Here is a 23,445-nt window from a genome sequence, read left to right as displayed (position 1 = left end):
CTGCTTCCTGGTTCCTATGAGTTTTCTGTAAATAAAATCTTAGGTATCTTGTCCTGTGAAATGCTGAAGATTTTAATAGCTGTACACCATTGAAGGACTTTCTTTTCTCTTGGTAGCTTTGATGAAAAGTTTGAAAGTTTACAGAGTTAGTATTCCTTAGCATATGCTATTTCTTTTGAACCTGAAAAGATGACAAATTTAAATGTTCTCATAATCACAAATCTCTATGATAAACTCACTTTACTGAAAGCAGTGAAATTAAGGCTCTCTGCTGTTGCTGGCTGCTCTGAAGACACTGATAGAGCTGATGTGACAAGATTCTCATCATATACATATTCATAAACACATACTTAATGCTCACCATGTGGTCAGCTATCATTATTCCTTGTACACACAGGCGTGTTAAAGTTTTCTCATTAACAGTTTGTTTCTAAGGTTGTACTGAATCCCCAAGTCTGCTTCTCCTTGACACACCTCCTGCTGGAGCTGGATTTGTTGTAGAACCATTTTTCTGGTTTTCTTTTTATATAGAGATGGGGCTAACAGGTAGGATTTTGCTAGAAATTTTGCTAGAGCTTAATAGAGTAAGTAAAGTCAGGTCTTGTTCTTATTGGGTAGATCTCTTGAAGGAAAGGAAAGTATTAATAAAAAAGAAAAGTATTTCATTGAATTGTTTTCTTGATAATCAACTTTTTTGTTTGTTTGTTTGCTTTGAGACAGGGTTTCTCTGTGTAGCCCTAGCTATCTTGAAACTCACTCTTCAGACAAGGCTGACCTTGAACTCAGAGATCTGCCTGCCTCTGCCTCTCAAGTACTGGGAATAAAGGTGTGCACCACCACCATCCAGTTTAGTTTATCACTTTCTAAATGTACTAATATTTTAAGAAATTGAAGTTGAGATTCCTAATCTTGGCATTCTAAGTCCTAAATGTTTAAAATCTGATTTTTTTTAGATAACATAATGTCTGTATAAGTTGAGTATTACTAATCTCAGAATTCTGAGTCCCAAATGTTCAAAATCCAAATTTTTTTTAGACAGCATGATATCTTAAATAGAAAATTTCACAACATACATAATGCAAATAATCATTAAAATGTAACTTTAAACTATACAAATGATATATATGAAACAAGTGAATTTCATTTTAGATTTGCTGCTTGTCCTTAAGGACTAGCAGATATCCTAAAGTATCTACTCCCCCCAAAACAAAACACAAGATTCCCAAGCATTTTGGGAAAGAGATATTCAGCCTGTATTTACACCTGTTTTACCTAGTTGATAGAAAGAGAATGTAAAGGTAGATTTTAGTTTTTCTGCTTAAGTAAGACATACAATTAGTGTTTAATTGTATACCATTTCATATTAGCCAAGGTTAAATTGACAGTTTTAAAAATATTGATTACTAACTAGAACAACAACATGAAGAGAACTTCCCTCATCCCCTGTATTGCTATCCAAATTATGTCATTGATGCAGCAGGCTACCATTTAAGAGCTGTCTTTCTTGTTTGTTTGATCTTCCCTGCCTGTAACTAGACTAGAACTAGTCATTTGCTAATACTGTTTGCACATGCTATAGCAGCATAAGGTTTAATTTAGATTGTGAGGTTATCAGGTTTATCATTTGCCCCAAGCATGATCGTATAATTTTGAATTTGGAGTATTTAAACAAAAGACATCTGGAACTGGAGAGAAAGATGGTTCAATGCCTAAGCGCACTCGCTGCTCTTACAGAAGTCTAGAGTTCTGTCTTAGAACCCACTATAGAGTGGTTCACACTGCCTGCAACTCCAGATCTAGGAAATCAGATGCCCTCCTCTGGCCTCGTCTGGCATGCTCACATATGTCTCTACACACCTATACACAAATAAAAATAGCTCCTATTTTTTTTTAAAGAGTAAAAGACACTTGTATAGCCTCCAGTATTCTAGTTCTTCAGAATGGTTACTTGATAATTGATACACTAACCTTAAAACTTCTCCGTTTGCATTTTCTCCCCACATCTTCATCTCTTCATCCCTACTAATGCCTTGTGGTATTTTTGCTGTTTTGACACAGGCCAGAACCGACTGGATTTCTTTTGAAGTTTAATCCCTCTCTCAGTGCTGTTGACAAAACACATCAGAACACTCCACTTCACTGGGCAGTTGCAGCAGGAAATGTCAGTGCAGTTGATAAGCTGTTGGAGGCTGGTTCTAGCCTGGACATCCGAAACGCTAAGGTAGGACCTGGTATTGTCTTCCCTGGTTCATTGTATCTGCAGTTAAAGATGAGTACTTAAGCTGCTGGTAGCTATTCATTTGGGTTTTAGATACCACAAGATAAAATATTGACAATAATAGCTACTGTTAGAATAAATGTGTTGAGTCTGTTATTCTAATAAAAAAGTGTTTTAATACCTGTGCCGTATCAAAAAAATGTAAATGTAATTGTTTGGTTTTTGTTTTTAAGGGAGAAACACCTCTTGATATGGCTGTACAAAATAAAAACCAGCTTATTATTCACATGCTAAAAACAGAAGCCAAGATGAGAGCCAACAAAAAGTTTAGGCTTTGGAGATGGCTACAGAAATGTGAGGTATTCTTTGTGATAAAACTTTTTGTTAGCTTTTGTTTTTAGGGCAGCAGAAGAGATAGAGATTAAACTTTGACTGTGTTGCAGTGGATCTGCTAATGGTATTTTTCCCACGTATCCCACAGCCCAAAGAAAGAAATATGGCATTTCACTAGTTGTTTAACATTAATATGTTACCTGGCGGATATCTGCTAATTACTTAAGGAATTAATTGAAATGTAAAATGGGTTTGATTCTTAGAGTGGCACCTGCTTGACCCCAGTTCGGGGTCTAGTAGACATTTACAATAGGAGGTATCAAAAACTGGCGTCCTTCTCCTGCCCCCCTGTGACTAAGCCTCCTGATCCCCTTGAGGAGTGGCTTCTTTCTCATCCGTCATGGAGTGTGCTGTCAGTCATCTCCTGTGTCCGTGCTGGTGTGCTTCAGGCTGGTTCTGCTGACAGTTTGTCTCTAGAGCCTGCTCTCATCACTTCGCTAATGCCACATCAGGCCAGCCCCATTAGTCTCCGTGTACTTTTATTTTCCTATTGAACATAACTTTTTTTTTGAAGACTTAGCCAATATTTCCTTTTTTAATTTAACTTTTTACGCATATTTCTCCCAGTTCCCTCTCCCTCCCCTCCTCCCGCGGCCCCCGTCCCACTCTATCCCCCCTCCGCTCCCCAGGGAGGGTAAGGCCTTCTATGAGGGATTTTCAGAGTCTGTCATATCATCCTGGGCAGGGCCTAGGTCCTCCCCAGTGTGTCCTGGCTGAGAGAGCATCCCTCCATGTGGAATGGGCTCCCAGAGTCCATTTGTATGACAGGAATGAATACTGATCTATGCTCCAAGATTCCATAGGTTGCCAAGGCCTCCTCCCTGATACCCAGCTTTGGAGGTGGGGATGGAGGGTGTCTGGATCAGTCCCACGCTGGCCTCTCAGTCATCAGTCTGGGGTTCGTGCATTCCCCTTTGTTTAGGTCAGCTGTCGCTGTGGGTTTCATCAGCCGGGTCTTGATTCCATTGCTCATCACTCCTCTTTGCAACTGGGTTCCAGGAATTCAATTTAGGTTTTAGCTGTGGGTGAACATAACTTTTTTTTTAACTTAGCAATTCCTCTCTATAGTGTTCTGAAGTGAGCTAAACAGTAAAATATGGTTTAGGAACTTCAGCTTGCTTTCATAAAAAGAAAACCAAATCATGCTGGGAATTGGTGGCACACGCCTTTAATCCTAGTACTTGGGAGGCAGAGGCAGGCAGATCTCTGTGAGTTTGAGGCCAGCCTGGTCTACAGAGCGAATTCCAGGACAGGCTCCACAGCAATATCCTGTCTCAAAAAAAAAAAAAAAGAAAGAGAAAACTAAGCCATAGTTATGAATATAATTCACACTGATAAAATGGGTACTGGGTTAATTAATGTTTTTGTTCTCAAATATGATAGTCGCTTTAGCAGATGCAAGATTTTTACATGGAAAATCACTGTGAGTGCTATGCTGAGTTTTCAGTTGGAGTAAAGAAAGATGTTACTCACCAACTTCTTAGGAATAGCAATGCCAAGATTCTGTCCTAGGAAACTTTTCTACCTATTCATCCCCTGAATGACATTTGCATCTTGACATCCCCCAAATTTCTCTCTGCAGCATAGACCATCTGGATTACTAAACTAAATGACCTGTTGTGCACATCCAATCAGTGTCCAATGGACATTGCAGTCTAGCACATCAGGATGTATCCAGTAGGCATGTGCAGTGTGGGACACCAGAACCAGAGCTCCCACTCTCTTCCTTCTCCCCACTCCCCTCATCTCGCACATCTCGGGAGGTAGCACTCCAGCTTCCTGCTCTGTCCATCTGACCCCATGTTCGCATTGGAATGGTTCTGCTTGACCCTGCCTCACTTTATATATGAAATCTGCTTCCTTCTCAACACGTCACCAATGCACAATGCTGTTAGTCCTGCAGATGAGCACTTGAAAATATAAGTCAGATTCCTAGGTATCTCCCCATTCTCCTGTAGTAAAAGCTAAATCCCCACAGTCGCCTGCTGTCTTAGTTAGGATTTCTATTGCTGTAATAAAATACCATAAGAAAAAGCAACTTGCAGTGGGGTGAGTTTATTTGCCTAACTTACTCTTCACAGTCCTTCACCAAAAGAAGTCCTGGCAGGGACTTGGGGTAGGAAACTGGTGGTAGCAACTGGTACAGAGGCTACGTAGGTGTGCTGCTTATTTCCCTTGTTACCTTCACTTGCTCAACCTGCCTTCTTATGACATACAGGAACACCTACCCAGAGCTGACACCACCCACAGTGGGCTGGGCCCTCCCATTTCAGTCATCAGTCCTAAAAATGCCCCCACAGGCTTGTCGCTATACCCAGGGAAAAACAAAACAAACAAACAAAACAGATTCCCTCCCCTCAGCCTTCATCCCGTCTCCATCCCCACACTGCACCCCACCCTCTCTCTTTCTGCTTCTGGAACACGAATGAGGGCATTTTCTCAACTTAGGTTCCCTCTTCCCAAATAGTTAGTGTCAAGTTGACCTAGAAGTAGCTAGCACACCTGCAAAGCGTCACACGTTCCAGATTTTTATGTGCTTTTACATTTCTGTTTGTACTCCCTCCCGGGATTTCAGTTTCATGGGTGGGGAACAAAGAAGGCTGCCCAGTTCATTGTCTCCCCTGTGTGGAATAGCTTGTACCCAGGGTCCCCAGTGAATAGATAGTGTAACTCATGTAGAAGACTATTAGGTTCGAGGGTTACAGTTGTCATATCCACATTTCTATAGGGTCTACTTTATTCTCGTCAGTAAGTAAAAACTGCAAACTTTGAAGACTCGGTGCCATTTGAAATTATCTTACTCCCTGAATGGCTTGCAGGAGTAAAAATGGAAGAAAATAAGGCAAAGTGCATTTTTCCTCTTTGCTGTTTGAAAAGCTAGCTTTCTGGGGACTTGCACTCACGGCACTGAGGTGTTCCTTTACGGAGCCCAGTACTACAGCTGGCTCGGGGTTTCATTCCTTTAACTTTGTCAGCATTAGCTGAATCATTAGCATTCTGAAGAAATAGTTCAGTCTTTGACCCCCTGAGTACCAAGACTTCCTCCTTTTTTTCCCTGCTTCTCTTTCCCAGGTTTTCAGCATGGCCTTCCATTCAGTCTTTCTTGGTTACTTTGGGGAATTAGCTTTGTTCTTGACCTTGAATGCTTGGGTTGGCTAAGATTCTACTCCTTCTGCCTTTCCAGTCTTGGGGAAGTTGCTAATTTACAGCTTTCCCACCTCTGTGCAGATAAATCCCAAGACTTTGACAATCATAGCTCTGTTGTACAGACTGCCTCCTGTGTCTCCCTTGGGTGTCCATAGCCGTTCACAGTTCCACATGCTCCAAATCAAGCTCTTCCCTTTCAGAACTGTTTCTCTGGAATTCTTAGTGAGGTCATACCAGGCTGGGTTCAAGGTACAGTGACTATAGCCTTTTAGCTTAGTCTGATTGTACTGATTTTTGTAGTCCCTTCAGTTTATTGTTAGTGTGCAGAGTTCTAACTAAAAGAAATTACCAAGATTGTCTCTAAAGTATATAAGTCAATCGTATTTAAATTTGAAGAAAATTTGCTAGTTGGGTTAAGTTGTTGTTCTGTACTTAGGAAGTGGTTCTTGTACTTACAGAACTGATTATCGTTAGGAGGTGTGATCCGCAAAGTTCTAAAACTCTGATCTCTCAATAGCTCTTCCTGCTGCTGCTACTCTCTGTGATCACCCTGTGGGCTGTTGGATACATCCTGGACTTCAATTCAGACTCTTGGCTTTTGAAAGGATGTCTTCTAGTAGCATTGTTTTTTCTGACATCTTTATTTCCAAGGTGTGTATACTTGTCTTTGCAAGGCTGGTTATTGCATTTCCAATGTAATTGCCTATTTCTGTTCTAAATCAGCTGGGATCCCAGACTGGTGTTGAGTTACACATATTACCTAACCATATGACAACATCCTCAGAATGGTAGAAAAAGAGGGGTTTGCTGACATAGCTTTGGGCTGAAAGCAGACAATTGGTGGAAAATAAGTGTTGTGGGTCATACATCATATCATTCAGTTTGACAGTGATAGAGAAAGATTTGTAACCATTTTATGTCTGGAAGCATTTTACCCATTTTTCACATTTTTTTTCTCTTAACTCCTAAATTCATTTTGTACTGATTATTTTTCTGCTTGATAGTTTTTAGTTGAAGCAACCTGAATATAATAGGGAAGGTGTTGAAACAGTAAATACACTATAGCTCTCTTTAAAAATCTCACACACAGAGAGAACTAGACATGATTATACTGATGGGTCAGATATACTGCCTGGATCCAGGTTTAGCTTTAACACACACCAGTTGGATCTGAAACAAGCTGCTCTCCTCTGCCTCAGTTTCTTTATCTGTAAGTGAGGATAGTTGTGATGATACCCACTTCGTGGCTTTGGATGTAAATATTTTGCACAATGGCTGGCACACCGTCTGTACTTGTAGTCACTCGTGTCACATCCCAGTCTCCTCCCCAATTCCCCACCTTAGTGACAAGGTGTCAGTTCCTCACACTAATGGGGGTGTCATCCTTGATTAACCCCTTGCCTTCACTCCTAACCCTTAGCCCTTCGTAAGTACTTCCTGCCAAGCCTCCTGGCTGGTATACCCCCACGTAACAGTCAATGCAGATCCATTTCTGCCTGGTTTTCTTGTTAAAATCCCCTTTAAAACTTGTTGTTATGCTCAGGGAAAAACAAAACAAGATTCCCTCCCCGCAGCCTTCAGCCTGTCTCCATTCCCACACTGCACTCCACCCTCTCTCTTTCTGCTTCTGGAACACCAGCTTCTTCCCTGAGCCTCGCTGGTGCCCCGACCGCAAGTGTTTTGACACTGGATCATTTTGTAGCTGAAGAAGTCTCTTAGGCTGGGTTCAGACACCACCCTTTGTGGAGCCATCCTGACACAGGTCTGCTGCATCACTCATTTTCCTCTCTTCCTAGCAACTGCCTGTAACAGAAAGCCCACAAAAGTATAGTTTGTCTCTGCTGCTGCTGAACATTTTCATTCGCTGAGTGATAACCATCTCTAGGAAGGATCTGGAAGACAGTGCATCCTGCCAGCTAAGACTGTAAATGTGCCTGCCCCAGAGGCCTTTTGCTGCCTGCACTTTCTAGAATAACCATGCACTTTTTTTTTTTTTTGTCATAAGAAAAGCAGTGTTAGAGGAATCTTCACATAGTCACCCAAAGACCAGGATCATTAGGTGGAAACAGATCAGAATTTAAATGTGAAATACGAGTTCAAAGTTCTGAAAAATAACAGAATACCTAAAATTGTCTGATTCAGAAACGTGACTTAGAAAATACTCATTTTTTACTGGATATTTGAATACTTTTTTAGCCAAACTAGCAGGAATCAGTCATTAGATTTTTTTTAAGATGCAACAAGGGCTTACCCAACAATTCGTGCTTACCCACAACAGAAACATTTTGTTTAGTTATTTGAATGTTTTTATTAAAATCCAAATTATTAGAAAATTGTTGTCTGGACAGCTTAACTTCGTGAGGTCTTCAGTCACTATGATTGGCATGGGAATACATTTCAGATATGAGTCAGATGCATGTGGCAGGTTGATCTGCTGCCCTATTTTCCTCCTATTCCTCTGGAGTTTCAGTTTTATGGAGGTGAGCAGCTGCACATTTCTGTTGTTATTTGGCTTGAGGAGTGGTTGCTTCTTGATCTAGGCTCCTGTGTGACACCTGTCAGAAACAACAAGCCCTTGTGGATTTGGCAGTTCGTTGCACTATTTTACCAGACCAAGTGCACCTTTTTTTCCCTGAAGATCTTAGTTCAGTTGCAGTAGACTCCGTTTTTACCTGTTGTAGCACACGTACCTGGCGCCTCAGGCTGAGGTCCTTGGTTCTTCTCAGATAGGCTTTCATCCTACTTGTCTATGGTCATTGTGGCACTTTTTTCTTTTAACTAAACAACACTTGAGATGCTCCTGTCGTAGGCACCAGTTGCCAGCCCTTGCTTACACCTCACTCCCCCTCAAACACACTTTTTTAACCCACTAGTAGCCATTTCTGATAAGAATCCTAAGATGTATTTAGGTAGAGTATTTTTGTTTATAAGATGTCTATATTGAGTTTGATGTGGAAGACGTTTCCATGTATTACTTTTGAAACTACAGTATTAGCCTTTTGAACAGATTACACAAGAACATCAAGCTGTGTGCTGTGGGGCTGAGATTGTAAGTGCTGTGGTGACTACTGTCGTTTTAGCTATTACGTATTTTCACATTGTGACTGCTCCTCAAGCTAGCTCATGGTTAAGGCTTTGAGCACCTGCTATTTCATAAACATAGACTTGCCCTCTTGACAAAAGCTTGCTTACAAATGAAGGTAAATTTCCAAGTATTTACAGTTTTGCATTCTGGTACATTTCAAAATTACATGAAAATACAATCTAATATATTACAGTAGAAATACAGAATATTCACTCAAATGTGTTGTCATGGATGAAATAATTATGAGGAGCTGGCTGAGAGGAGCTGTAATGTATGCTTTTGGAAGGTTATTTACAGTTCTCTCATGTGAAAAATTGAACTGATACATAAGCAGTCTGGAGAAGCTACTGCTGCTGCTATGATTTGCCGTTGTTACTGAGGAATCAGAACTGATTTGACATGAATCATACCAATACTTTACTGCACTAACACCTTGTGTTTGCTCTCCCCCCCCAGGTTTTTGGTTGGCTATAAGAACCTTGTGTACTTACCAACGGTCTTTCTGCTGAGCTCCATTTTCTGGATATTTATGACTTGGTTCATCTTATTCTTTCCTGATATCCTTTAAGCTTCAATGAAGTACAATTTTGTTTTACTTTCAAAAATCAGTAATGCCATTGTTAGCAGCTTATATAGTGGGGAAAAATATCTAAGGATAGTGGGGAAAAAAATCTAAGGGATGCAACTTGTATTTGCACTCACACACTGATTTTGTCTGAGCTTAATGTTGAATATACTTGATTCTGTTAAATCTACTTGGTGCTATGCAGACATTAGTCTCTAGTATTCTTCCTTCCAGGAGAATGACTACAGAACGCATATTGCTTTGCTTGGGCCCATAGCCATATGATGGTGTTTTGAGATACTTGAAGGTCAGATGGCTCTTTTAACTCAGTCAGCAGTTACAATTGGTAAATAAGTCTCCTGGGTACCAAAATTGACTATGTGGGAGAGATTTGGGAAAATATGGTCCTCGGTAATGCTAAGCAATTCAAAGCTAATGACTCAGGCAGGGATCCTCAACAACATTAAATGTGCTTTGAGTAGGTGTGAAACAGATTTCAAGAAAACTACTTCTAATGTGTACTTTATCACGTTTTGTCCTTGGTCCTCTAAAAATTTAAGCCATGGCCCACTTTATTTTTTTATGGCCTACTTGTGTGGCTTCAAATGGAAAATGCATCTTATATCTAGTAAATATGTTTATTACATGAAGACAGGGACCCGGGTCTAAGTCCAGTTCATGGTCCTCTGGTCCTCTTGAGAGTGACCAGATTCAGTCACCTAGAAGTTGAAGAAGGATTGTTCTTTGGATTATATCCATCTGTAACACCATACACATGTCCAGGCTTCCATCTCTTTCCAGACTTCCTTCTCTCTTTCCTGTGAAACTGTTATAATTCTGCTTATGTGCCAGGGAAAGAGGAAGTATGGTGGGAAGAAATGTGCTTTTTAGCTTATTGCCTTACTTTCTGTGTCTGTGTGTCTTTCTGGTAGCATTTCTGAAAGAAAAGACTAGAGTGCTTATCGAAGAAATGCAAAGGAGAGATTTAAGAATGTTTCCCACAGGAATAAATGGGATGGGCATATGAGTTTTCAGAGTGCATACATCTACAGCCATCATGCCATGGTTTTGATTTAAGAATCTTTCCCACAGGAATAAATGGGATGGGCATATGAGTTTTCGGAGTGCATACATCTACAGACATCATGCCATGGTTTTGCTTTACTGCTGCTTTATTATTTCTAATGTGGTTTGTTTTCCTTTAACCTAAGTGAAAGGTATAAATACTATAGATGTCAGTAGACTTTTAAAAAAGCTACCTCTAATCTTGGTCTTGCAGTTACTGATTTGATAAGGATTTTGATTAACACTAGCTTTCTTATCACCATTTAAGGACAGCATAGTTTCTACCACATCATTCACAGATGACCCAGTGCTCATAGATGCTAGGACAGTGGACTGAAGGGGAATGATTCATACTTTCGTGTCAATGAATAGTTTTTGAAATTGTGGTTTTTGATGAATTTTTAAAATATAAGCAACTTCAGTTATTCCAGATTTTAAATTATTTTGGTTTTACAAACTCTGAAACTAATAAGACATATAACCCCATTATAGTCCATCAACTTCATTTGCAGAAACTAATTCTCACTTGACTGTAACTAAGACCTGCTTGATACTTGTGAAGGTATATTATGTTAGGAGAATTGGTTTTCTTACGAGATAGAATCTCAAGGTGTCAGAAGGAACACAGTATCACTCACATGTGGAACAGGCCCCGGTTTGAGCATGCTGCTGTGAAGGCATGCGGGCCAGTAGGTGGCATACCTCACCCAAGGCTAGTGTTTTCCAGGATGACTGTCATATGCTGCTGGAACTGCCCTGTGGGTTTGCTGCTGCTTAGCCTTGTAAAGACCTCACCCAAATGCTCAGGGTGCCAGTTAGGATTGACCAGGGGCTTCTGCCCCACTGCCTGTGATTATTATGGGAAGAGAGTCAAGAGTATTGTGGAAAGCATATTGTCCTTGTTATTGGGCAGTATGGTTCCGAATTTCAGGACCTCTTGTTTGTTTCAGATGAGGTCATACTTTGTAGTCCTAGCTGTCCTGGAACTTGCTGTGTTGACCAGGCTGGCCTCACTGAGAAACATCCCCCTGAGTGTTCAAATTACAGACATGCACTACTGACTCAGTGTAAAGGCTGGTTTTCCTCCCTGTCAGGGATTTGAACCCCGGTCTCACACAAGATAGGCAGGGATACTAGTAAGTGTGTCCTTTTCTTTTTATTACTATGTACCATTGGGCAAGTTACTTGACTTCACCAAGTCTGTTTTTCTGTCTGTTGGGGACAGCAGTACCTAGCTCTTAAGATGGCCATAAGGGCTGTGCAGAGTCCCCATTACATAATTGGTATTTATAAATAATACCTTGTGTCACAACTCAGTGCTCTTTTTCTTTAGGTCTCTTTTATGTGTTTAGTAAGTAATGTATTTGGCTTTTATGAGAGGGACTGGATGAAAGGAAAGAGAGCTTTAATAATGATTCAAGCTACAATTAAAACTTGGTTAAAGAAATGATGAACCACTGAATGCCTCCTTTGTGATACTGGCCGTACTTAAGTCTAAGAGCTGGATATGTGGTAAGCCCTCTTGGTTTCAGTCAGCTTTCGATATGACTTATTTTTAGATCAAGTAGCAGAGAATCAGGAGCTTGCTTTGCTGATACGTGCCTATGATTCCAGCACTTGTGAAATGAGATAGGAGAATGGAAAGTTTGAGGCTAGCCTGAGCTACCCAATGAGTTCAGGTCAGCGCAAGCCCCTGTGTTTGATATTTAACACAAGACAGAGAGGAAGAGAAGAAGAAAGGAGGGAAGGGAAACTTGGGAGCTTTGAATGAAGGCTCAGTATGACTAGTGACTGAGCTGTCACAGAAGCAGCCCTACTCTGATGTAGTAGTCCAAGGTCTTGAGTGTCCAGGCAGAGGACAACAGCTGTCCTCTGAAGTGGTCAGTACTTGCCCAAAGCATGTTGCCCTCTTGAATTCTATTCTTTTGGAGAAAAGGGTAAATCACACAAGCAAAGGAGCATGACCAGTAAACTGGTATGTAAGGAACAATATTGCTGCTATTCTGGAGATGGTGTCACTGATTCCCAGTTTCACATGCTGGGAGATGGTCATTTGGAATGACATTGTCATTGTAATGCCATTAAAAAACAAATGTATTAAACAAATGCAGGAGTAAGCTTATGTCAGGTAAATCTAAAAGACAGCAGTGGTGTAGAATGCAGAATCCAAGGGATGAAGCCAGGTAGCCATGTTCTAGGAGAGCAGGTTTTAGCCCTGCATCTCCAGTAGAGTCAGCAGCTTACAAGGGAAGCCAGCACATCTGCAAATACCTATATATATTCTTAACTCTAAGTGCCTTAGAGAGCATCCCTGGGTTCAGGAAAAGCTGAAGTCTTTCTACAGATCTGAAAGGACAAGCAAGAGAGAGGAGGAAGTGAGTCTTGAAGGCAGTTAGGATCGGACATCTGAAAAGTATGGCTTCAGTAGTAAGAGGTGGTGGAGAGTGTTTGTGGTTACCACGGAAGTAAGGAATCTGTTTGCCACTCGTGTGAGGCCTTTATTTGGGAGAGGGAACCCAGTGATGCTTCTATACTTGTCTTAAAGTTGGAGTGGAAGCACCGAGTTCAGTCAGCTTACTCTGCAGGACTACCCCATGACTGAACCAAATGAATCTTGAGGCTGTAACATGTAAGTTATCAGGACTTGGTGGAGAAAAGCTGCATCTAATTTTTAACAAAAAGTCATCTCTTGTGTATCATGTAGAAGTGTTCCTCTTCATGCAGTGTAAGCTTTGTTATAATTCCATTTCATACACCTTATCTGGCCTCTATCCATTTCTTAAAGCCGGCCCCAGTTATATATTAACTGTGATAAACTGTCTTGATTAAGGCTGCTGTTGCTGTGATAAAATGCCATGACCAAAAGCCACTAGGGTGGGACAGGGTTTATTTCGGCTTTTAGCTTGTTGTCCATCTTGCAGGGACATCAGGGCAGGAACCTGGAGTCAGGAACTGCTCCAGAGGCCATGGAGGAGCTGTTCATTGCCTTGTTCAGCCTGTTTTCTTATAGTACCAGGACCACCTGCGTTTCTCTGGGTAACAGCATAGAAAGCAGGGCCCTCTCCCCTCAGTCATCAATCAGTGCGCCACAGGTCAGCCTGGTGGGGACATTTTCTCAGTGGAGGTTCTCTCCAAATGACTGATTTGTTGGCATAAAATTAGCTGGCAGAGTCAGCCAACAGGAGTTGCTCTGCCTGTCTGCATCAGGAGTGTTTGTGCTAGTCTCTGGGTTAGGTCATTATTTCTCAAACTTTATTATGGGATGAAGCCCATGAAGAGCTCCTTAAATCCAGTCTAGTGCTGTCAGTGTGAACCAGTTGGAAGTAGGCCTTAGCTGCCCGCCTCTGCCTTCTGCCTTCCCTTCCTGCCCATTCTTTTTCTCTTCCCTCTTTCTTTCTCTCCCTCCCCACTTTCTTTCCATTTAGTTTCACTTCTGTTTGATCTTTGAGATAGTGTCTTACTAAGTAGCTCAGACTAACCTAGAACTGCCTCTGTAGCCTAAGTTGGCCTCAACTCAAAAAACTCCTGCCGCAGCCCCTCCATGTGTTAGCAGTCAGCTCAAAGCAGTTTTTCCTACAAGCCAGTGTTGCTGGTCGGTGGACCATTCTTTGAATAGTAAGAGTTGAGAATCTGTTTTATGGTCTCCTTTTCTGTTCTCAAGTTAACACAAGGTAGCTTGGTAGCACCGTGTAAGGCAATAGTTACTGTGTCAAGCCAATATGCTTACATTGGACATGGTCAGGGTTACTGCTGTCTAATTGACTTATTACTACATACTCATTCTTCTCTATATTTTAAAAAAGTTTGTAGTCTTTGCAATCCTTCTCAGCATAAACTTACTCATATTTTCAGTAGTATGTAATCTGTACTCATTTTACAAGGAGGGCAATTTTTAATTCAGAACAGTTTGAAGGGACAGGGTACTAAACTCTCTAGTGGGAAACTCACACAGATAATTGTGTACTTTACAGGAAAGTACATTGAAATCTCTACCCAAGTCTTGTGTTTCTTTGAATGATCTTATGAAAATTATCTGAGAAAAGCCAGTTATACCTTGAGAAGTTAAATTTGGGAGACTTGGAAGTTTTTCAGATGACAGCATTCAAAATGGTCCTCAATAATGAAGAAGCGACAGTTTTTACCAAGAGCAGACATCTGTAGGATTGGAAACATGGAACAGGGCCACTTTGGGTGGGTGGTATGTGTACACAGGGAAATTGGGGACAGATTGCAGGAAAGGTTCGTGGGAACAATGATGGTGTTTGTTTACATCACACACGATGCTTTTCTTGGATATGTTCCTTAGCATGACTGTAACATGTAGCAGGCAGCCCTTTCTACTTTATTTTCATTTTCAGCATCATAGCCTTTCTCTATTTTTTCTACAAGACGTGGGCAACTGATCCAGGCTTCACTAAGGCTTCTGAGGAAGAAAGGAAAGTGGTGAGTCTTTTTTAATTATATCTTTTTCTGAGAGTCACAGCCATGTTGGCTTTTGGTACGGCTATATCTGTAGTGCCTGCTGCTTAGTAGGACAATGTAAATGTGAACTGATTAGATCATCAAAATGGGGTTCCTGCACACTTCAAGTTTTTAGAAACATCTATTTTCTGTATATGTGATAGATACCCTACCAAACCTTTTCAGAGTTGACATCTGTTATGGGTCTCCCACTTGATTACACTTTTAGATTAGTGCCCTCTGTCTGGAGTGTCTACCTCCATGGAGTCACGATGCTGTAGTGGGTTCTTCCTCCCTAGTAGCTGAGGAGATAGCTCCTTTTCTCCTTCAGATCTTGGAGCCATCAGTTTGGGTGCTTGTCCATGAACTCTGTTTTTGATGAGTGTGTGTGTGTGTGTGTGTGTGTTCCTTCCTTTGTCATAGCAGGCTGTAACTGGTAGCTACATGCCATTTGTAGGTGGTAAGGAGTGTGAGTGTACAATTTTTATGCAGCCAGATTTCTTAGCTGCTGCATGAAAGAACACCTTGAATAGTTACATTATTTCAAGAACAGAGTGGTTGGGTAGGGAGTATTCCAAACTGCTGTTCTGGCTACTTCTGAAGGTGGAGGGAAAGCTATGAGAATGAATGGCACATAACCATGCATTGCCCTTTCCATTGCACGCTAAGGTCAGATTCTTGTCTTTCAGAATATTGTCACCCTTGCAGAGACTGGCTGTCTGGACTTCAGAACATTTTGCACATCATGTCTTGTGAGTCTCTTCTGTTACTACTTTGTTTTCCATAGTACGGGCAAATTCTTAGTAGCACTGCTTATGTAGTAAGCATTTGTCAGATCTTCATGGCATATGTATGCACTTTTGTTTTTTCCCTGGCTGTAATTTTGTATTACTCTCAGACCAGTTTTCCACCGTGAGCATATGAAAGAATATTTATCATCTCATGAAGCTCCCTGTGGTTAGTCTCTTTGTAAATTATCCATGGTGCTTTTATTTGCTTGTCCTGTCATGAAGTGTATGTTAGAATTCATTGTAAATCAGAGACACCTTATTGTCATCTCAAAATGACAAACAGGAAGCTCCTATTTTGCAGTTGAGTTGAGCCTTAGAAGAAGAGACTAAATGATTGGAAGAGCCGGGAATGGAACTGAGATTTCCATTTTCTTACTCCAATGCTCATGCTGAATGTGTCACTGCCTGAGCTTTCCTTAGCCAGTATGAACAGTGTCTGAGTTCAGATCTCTTCCAGTGAAGGCTTATCTCTGCCATATGCAGAAGTAAATATCAATAAGACCTTTCAGAGCTTATGTGTGAGTATGTCATCTAGTTAGGCTTATTTATGCCAGTCTTCTGTGACATGAGATTAAAGTTTTGCTATGATCTGTTACCAAAGACTGTTTTTGCTTAGCCTCTCTTAATTGCCCTCAGATAAGGAAGCCTTTAAGGTCACTCCATTGCCATGTGTGCAACTCTTGTGTGGCTCGATTCGATCAGCACTGCTTCTGGACTGGACGCTGCATAGGTGAGAGACTCAAGTCTGCTATCTGTGTGATTAAGAAGGAAATGGAAAGCCACCCAACGCCTCTTCAAGAGTCTTTGCAGCTAAGACTTTAGGAAATGATTAGCAGATTGTTAATGAAAGCTTTTGTCTTGTCATTTGTACAGTATTTTAGAGTTTATGAAATGATCATCAGAGTATACCTGTGAGGTCGTTGTTACTGTTTACTTTTCAGGGCAAAGAGTGTAAATAATGCAGATCATTTTGTAGTATTTGTTTTCCACTCCAAATGTCACACTCTTTTCTTATGTTGTGACTTACCTTTCTTACTTACCTCCTCCACCTGCCTTCTTCAGTGCTCAGGTAGGAGACAGAACCAGAGTTAACAGAAGGAGCTATGATTGTGTCTTCAATAGGGATTTGCTTTTATACCCCTGAGGACCTTGAGGCTTCAGGTCAGGCCGGCTCCTGTGATACATTTCTGGTGTTCTCTTCTCTTCCTGGGAAAGGTGGCTGGATGATTACTTGGGTCCCAGTCTTCCCAGGCCCCATTCTGTCATAAAGATTATGTGACTGGCATTATGCCAGCCAGATTGAATGGCAGCAAGGAAACTGTCTTAATGGGCCCGTCTGCTGTCTGTGTTTATCAAATTGCATTTGACAGGGTTTCCACATTCACAGTCATGTTTGGTTACCACAGGCCTGTGAAGTGAGATCAGAGAAAACCCAATGACCTTGGCCACAGGATCAAAGCTAGTGATCATAAACAAGGTCACTTTTTGCAGGGGGTATCAATACTACTGAATGTTGCTACTTCAGAGGAAAATGAGACTGATACGGTGCTGAGGAACGCTTATGTTGTTAGCCCCAGAATGTTCCCACCTCTACCATCAAGCAGCTAAGGCATTGTAGGAAGGAAGGGCTTTGGCCACAGTCTCCCCCACTTTGCTGTGTCCAGTGTCCACCAAGGTAGACTACGTACCTGCCGCTCTTCAGTTTCGCTGTTTCTGTTCCCTTTCAAGTTGGTCTTTGGTGTCGTAGGTTTTACTCACCCAGACCCATTCTATGGAAAAGAGACCAGGTGTGATTTCTCCTGCTGTTTCCCACTAGCATAGTAGGGCAGCCCAAAGCTGGTTTTTGCCCAGTTAACTTTGCTCTATGCAAACTGTCTTCTTTGAGGATAGTAGGGAACATTATTTAATATGGACATCTGACCATCTTATCAGGGCTGTCTGGTTTAGGCATATTCAAAAACAAAGTAAGCCTGTTTCTGTTTTTACTTTGAAGATTTTTTTTTACAGAAAAATAGTGTTGTGTGGGATGTGATTAGGAAAAGAAAATATTAAGTGTGTTTCTTTCCTTCTGACTCAGGTTTTGGCAACCACCACCATTACCTCTTCTTCTTGCTTTCCCTCTCCATGGTGTGTGACTGGATCATATATGGCTCTTTCGTCTGTAAGTATAAACGCCTCTTACAAGCCCGTGCACCCACGCCCAGTCCTCTTTCCTGTGAGCCCTTGTCCGCCACGCTAGCCAGTGTGTGAACATACCCTTGGGGAAAGAATGGTGTGGTAGCCTTTAAAACTCTTCGCGGTAGGAAGCTGCAAGGAGTGTAAGGAGAGGTAGCTCGGCATACTTGGGAAGAGAGCCTGGATGAATTTGAGTGGTCAGATAGAAATCCATTGTGTCGTGTGTAGACTTGTCCTCCTGTGAAGAGAAACGAGCTGCCTGAGTGCAGAGCAGGAGGTGGTGAGTGAATGAGATGGAGAAGGAAGAGGCTGGTGGCAGGGAGGGAGAAGATGATGGTCATAGTAAAAGAGAAAGCTCTCAGAGTGCAGGCCGTTTGAGAAGAATCTCACTGAAATGAGACCGGAGGGGGGAACTCTGTCACAGAGGAGAAATTGGGGCGAGAATATTGGCTCACTTGTTCTACAGTCCTGGAACAGAAAATAACCGTCAGTAGCACAAAGGATGTTGGTGAGCCCTTCAGAATTGTGTACCTAGCCGGGCGAGGGTGGCGCACGCCTTTAATCCCAGCACTCGGGAGGCAGAGGCAGGTGGATGTCTGTGAGTTCAAGGCCAGGCTGGACTGACAGCCTCCAAAACAATACAGAGAAACCCTGTCTTGTAAAAAAAAAAAATAATAATTGTGTACCTATAGCTGGGCGATAGTGGCACATGTCTTTAATCCCAGCACTCGGGAAGCAGAGGCAGGCGGATCTCTGTGAGTTCGAGGCCAGCCTGGTCTACAAGAGCTAGTTCCAGGACAGCCTCCAAAGCCACAGAGAAACCCTGTCTCGAAAAAACAAAAAACAAAAAACAAAAGAAAAAGAATTGTGTACCTACATTCTTCACACCTGGAAATAGTCACCTAGGGTACTAGTACTAGTATGTATTTATGTGAACTTTAGGCTTAAACTGTTTGTTGTTTATATATTTTGGAGACTGGAAAATGTAGACATGGTCTTGACTCCTAATCTTTTCACATGTGCCCCCCCTCATCCCTGCATCCCCCACCCTACCCCACCCCGCCCCCTCTGTTTTGTTGCCGTTAATGTCCTAGCTTATGGCTGTAAGCTGAAGTCTTAGAAGCACCTTGTTGCCTTATTGCCTCTACATTCCAAGCCCTAGCACCCTGTCCTGTCAGGCTGTCTCCTCTATTATCCTCACGTCTATCCCCACGCCCTTGTTTAAATTTAGAGAGGGTTTTGGGGGGGGTTGTTGTCTTACGTTTCTTCACTTGTTTGTGGGGGGGACAACTTGCAGCAGTCAGTTTTCTCCTTTCCCCACAAGTGCTGCAGGGACCAAGCAGACTTGGCAGCAACCCCTGAAGCAACTAAGTGAGTCACTAGCGCTAAGGCAGCTCTCTGTGTGCTGCTCCGTCTTGCACTCCCCTCGTGCAGACGGCAGGGCCAGAGTCTCTTGGGTTTGAGCTCTCTTGTTTGGGGGTTGTTAGCGTCTGTATGGACTGGGTCGCCTTGTGCCCTGACACAGGCATAGTGCAAGCTTCAGCCACTGTCGGACCTTTCCCTCCTGACCTGCTAGCCGTCTGTTCTCTAGAGAGTGCCTTAGAAAACGTAACCATGGCCGGCTCAGACAGGGCTCAGTTCTTGTCCAAGTCCACAGCAGCCCTGAGCATTGTAAACCCTCTTAGAGTGGGTCTTACAGAAAAAGCGCTCACGATCTCCTAACAGAGCATCCCTGACAGCTGCCCTCTAAGGCATGGGGATGAGACCTGTTCTTGGAAGCCTTCTGAGTTGGCCCATGGACCACCTTGTCCCTTGGACTTGATCCTAGCAGAAAGGAGCCAGACTTCACACCACTCTTGTCGCTCCCCACTAAAAATAGTCACGTTATTTGGTGTTGCAACCCAGCACAATGTCGAATTGATGAAGATAGCAGCAATTTTCCATCACATTCAGTCTTTCCAAGTTGGTTTTTATAACATATGTTTCTTCTTTCCCTTCTTCATTTTCTTTTACTGGCTTTGACCAGTTTTCATTTGGTATTTTATTTGTGAGGCGTTACATTGACTAAAATTCTGCAGGCCAGCTGAGCATACTTTGTCATTGATGAAGGGATTGTGTCATTTGTCATTTTTTTCCAGACAGTAAACACAAGCTTGCACTCCATTTGTCTTAACAAGGCCTCCTTGCCACCCTACCTCCTCTGTGGACCATTTTTCTTGTCATCATTAGAGTTCTGTTACTTACCCTCTTCATGTGGCCCACTCCCTGCTGCTTCTGTCCCAGCACAGACTCCATCCTCTTAATCTTGTGTGAGGTCCGTGTTGAGGGTAGAAAGAGGTGAATCAGGAAGTCAGCATCCTACAAGTTATAGGGAGAAGATCATTACATCATATCCAGAAGGGCTGTGTAAGTATCAGAGCTAATTCACGATGAGAATAACTGGCCTGGAACAAAAGAGTTTCTTGCCATGAAAGGGGGTGGATTTGGATGGAGTGGAGGAGGGGAAGAATTGGGTAAGGTAAATGGAAACTGTAAGTATGTTATCTGTTTTCAATAAAGGGGGGAGAAAATTCCCTGTCATTAACCATAGACTAGCTAGGAAGGCTGCATTAGCATGAATTAAATTGTTACCTTGCATAAGATAATGTAGATGGCCACTTGCAGCCATATCTTTGGAACTAAATCTGAAGTCAGTGTGAGCGCTTCTCTGTAGGTCATGCTGTTATCAAGAAAAAAAAAAAAACCCAGGAGGAAGCAGTAGAAATCATTAAACTAAAAGAAGCTAGATATTCTCCCCATTCAACAGCTGTTTCTTCTTCTTCCTGCTGTGGAAAATATATTCTTTCTTTTTCTTTTGTCCATCAGGTGCATAGGATGCCTCTTACTTTGCTATCCTAATGAGAAGCTCTGAAATGTGTCATTTGCTTTAATGTGTTGCCGTGATTGTTACTCAGCTCTTAGGGGGCTTTAGGCATATATTCATGAAAGATGCTTAGGAATCAAAATGGGGGAAATAGATCTTCAAGAGTAAAATGGACAGTCTTGGACTCATTTTCTTCCTGACTCAGGAGATGCTCATGCTGCTTTGGATGAATGTCTGAAACTGCTTACAAATTGTTAGAGGGCTTTGTGAAACATCAAAGTGCAAATCTGCAGAATTCTCACTTCAGAAGTAATCTACCCTTTGTGTGCATCATGACCTTGAAGATCTGTTTCCTTGTTTCTTCTGCCTCCTACCTGTTTTCTCCTTGCTGCTGCTCTCGGTTCGTGGCTTAGGGGTTAGAGTCATGGCCACAGTGAAGGCCTCTTTTAATTGTCATGTAGGGACCCTGGAAGAGAAAGTGGGCAGTGACCATTTGAATCTTCTTGTGTTGGACTGGTCTGTCTGTGAGGCTCTTTACCCTGGCCTTTCTTGAGAGGACTGTGAATCAGGCCAATGGCAGAGGTACACCAGGCCTGGCTCCCTATCACAGGCTATGTCCTGAAGGTATCTGGATGCTTGTATTATGTATTGTGCTCACAGCAATCCTGGTCACCTGAACCTTTAGTAAGTATTTATATTCAAACCTGCACTGAATTCGTAACATTCCTTAAAGTGAAGAGGATCGCTTTCTTAAATGATTACTAGGTGTCATTATGCTCAGTTGTCAAACCCTTAAAACATTCTAGCCTGTGTATTTTATGGTGAGTATGCTGTTTTTAGTGAACACTTTTCTGGGCCCCTTTTCATGTTATTCCTTTTCCTGTCGACTGCTGGTGTGGTACCATCAGAGCCTTACTTCCGCTCTGGTCCCCATTTTCACTTCCAGCGTCTGAACTGGCATTTAGAAAATCAATTCCTGAAGTTGAATTTCTGCGTTTGTTTGTTTGTTTGTTTGTTTGTTTGTTTGTTTGTTTTGCTTTACTTTTGATGCTTGGAGCTTGGGCCAAGGACCATGTACACATTGTTAAGGATGCGCACCACGCTGAGCTATTCTTCCTATTCCTAAAGTTAATTCTGATCTATGCTATTCTCTGTCATTTCTCCCTAAGTAGAACTATATAATTTTATCTTTTTGCAGAATAGCTAATTTTTTGTCATTGTTAATAATGTTTTTTTTTTCCCTTGTGAATTTACAGACTGGTCAAATCATTGTGCCACAACATTCAAGGAAGATGGACTATGGACCTACCTCAGTCAGATAGTGGCCTGCTCTCCCTGGGTTTTGTATATCTTCATGCTAGCAGCTTTCCATTTCTCATGGTCAACATTTTTATTAATAAATCAGCTCTTTCAGGTATCCTGATTATGACTTTGAAATTGTCAGGGACTCATAGTTGGGTAGAAAGACTTGACTTTAAAATCAGAGAACCAGCACCCAGTTCCTCCAGGGCACCCTCTGCGAGTCTAGCATGTCATCTCTCACCCTTCAGTTTGTTTCCTTGTCTGTAGGATGAAGGTGACAAAGTCCATCTGTTCTCACAGGCAGCTTAAAGGTTGGAATAATAAATTGCTTGCTGAGGCTGTGCCCACTCAGGAGTGATCTAATCTGGCCTTTTAATTTATCAAAGTCACTCAGTGAGTGGCAAAATCAGAAATGGACACTTAGTTCTTTTAACAGTCTCACCCAGGGTTCTTTTCACCTCACATTACACTAAATAGTGTGTGAAAACAGAGAGCCTGTAAGTATTGCACAAATGCAAAGCAGTTAATTCCTTCAGTTCTTTCGGTTCTTGGGTAACTGCAAGAGGGAGAAAGATGAAGACAAGCCACTAGCAGGTGGACGGGGTAGCCACCTGTTGAGGAAGTTCACTTGCCGGGCAGTAGCAGCCTCAGCTTTCTGCAGAGCCTCCTACCCTGTGCTGTGCCCCATTTCCAGAGCTGTCTGCAGGAGCTGGGCAACAGTGGTCAGTATACGGCAAGTGTTAGGAGGCTAAGGGTTAGGATATTACTCCGCAAAAGCAGAACGGATTCCACCTTTGTGAGGAAAATGGTGGTGGAAGTAAGAGGACAAGTGAAGGGAGTCAGGAAATGCTAAGGAAAGGTTAACACTGACAAAACTAAGCATCCGTCTTTAGCCTGCTGACGTCAGCAGCTCAGGCAGTAAGAATCGGTGTTACAAGAGAGTACTCACATACTAATACTCACTTTATAAGCACGTTTTCCAAAGCATTTACACATCTAGGTCATCGTGAACACTGAGGTAGGGGACATACCAGAGTAGTAGCTCTCTTGTCTAACAAACCTTGGTTCTGACCAGAAGCCTAACGATAAGGTCATATATGAGGTTCAGACACCCGTAACGCAAGCTCCCAAGAGGTTAAAACATGAGTATTAGAAGTTAAAGGCCAGCTTGGGCTACATAGCAAGACCTGTCTCCAAAACAAATGGATGGTGGCATTAATATTTAAAGAAAGATTGATATATTTGTCTGTACTAAGGGCTAAAGGTTTCAGATAATTTTCACAAACACAGTAGTTGCCTGACATTGGTGGTGCTCACCTTTAATCCCGGCACTCGGGAGGCAGAGGCAGGCAGTTATCTGTGAGTTTGAGGCCAGCCTGG

General features: G+C 42.1%; 1 protein-coding gene across 3 annotated transcripts in view; it reads left to right on the top strand.

The window, feature by feature from the left end:
- Zdhhc13 (zinc finger DHHC-type palmitoyltransferase 13) overlaps positions 1-23,445 on the top strand; it is a 42,282-nt gene that overhangs the window by 15,751 nt on the left and 3,086 nt on the right. For 2 of the 3 annotated variants that reach the window (XM_005083210.4, XM_040733275.1), the window contains 9 exons: positions 2,059-2,221; positions 2,452-2,577; positions 6,276-6,409; positions 9,300-9,400; positions 14,792-14,916; positions 15,624-15,686; positions 16,362-16,455; positions 17,803-17,886; positions 22,020-22,177. In XM_005083210.4, coding sequence (XP_005083267.1) covers positions 2,059-2,221; positions 2,452-2,577; positions 6,276-6,409; positions 9,300-9,400; positions 14,792-14,916; positions 15,624-15,686; positions 16,362-16,455; positions 17,803-17,886; positions 22,020-22,177 — 1,048 coding nt within the window. The remainder of the gene's footprint in view (positions 1-2,058; positions 2,222-2,451; positions 2,578-6,275; positions 6,410-9,299; positions 9,401-14,791; positions 14,917-15,623; positions 15,687-16,361; positions 16,456-17,802; positions 17,887-22,019; positions 22,178-23,445) is intronic. The other variant, XM_021234779.2, reaches the window with a different exon arrangement.

The sequence above is a fragment of the Mesocricetus auratus genome, unplaced genomic scaffold (assembly GCF_017639785.1).
Source record: "Mesocricetus auratus isolate SY011 unplaced genomic scaffold, BCM_Maur_2.0 Super-Scaffold_100030, whole genome shotgun sequence".
Lineage (NCBI taxonomy): Eukaryota > Metazoa > Chordata > Mammalia > Rodentia > Cricetidae > Mesocricetus > Mesocricetus auratus.
This window is presented reverse-complemented; position numbering and strand designations above follow the sequence as displayed.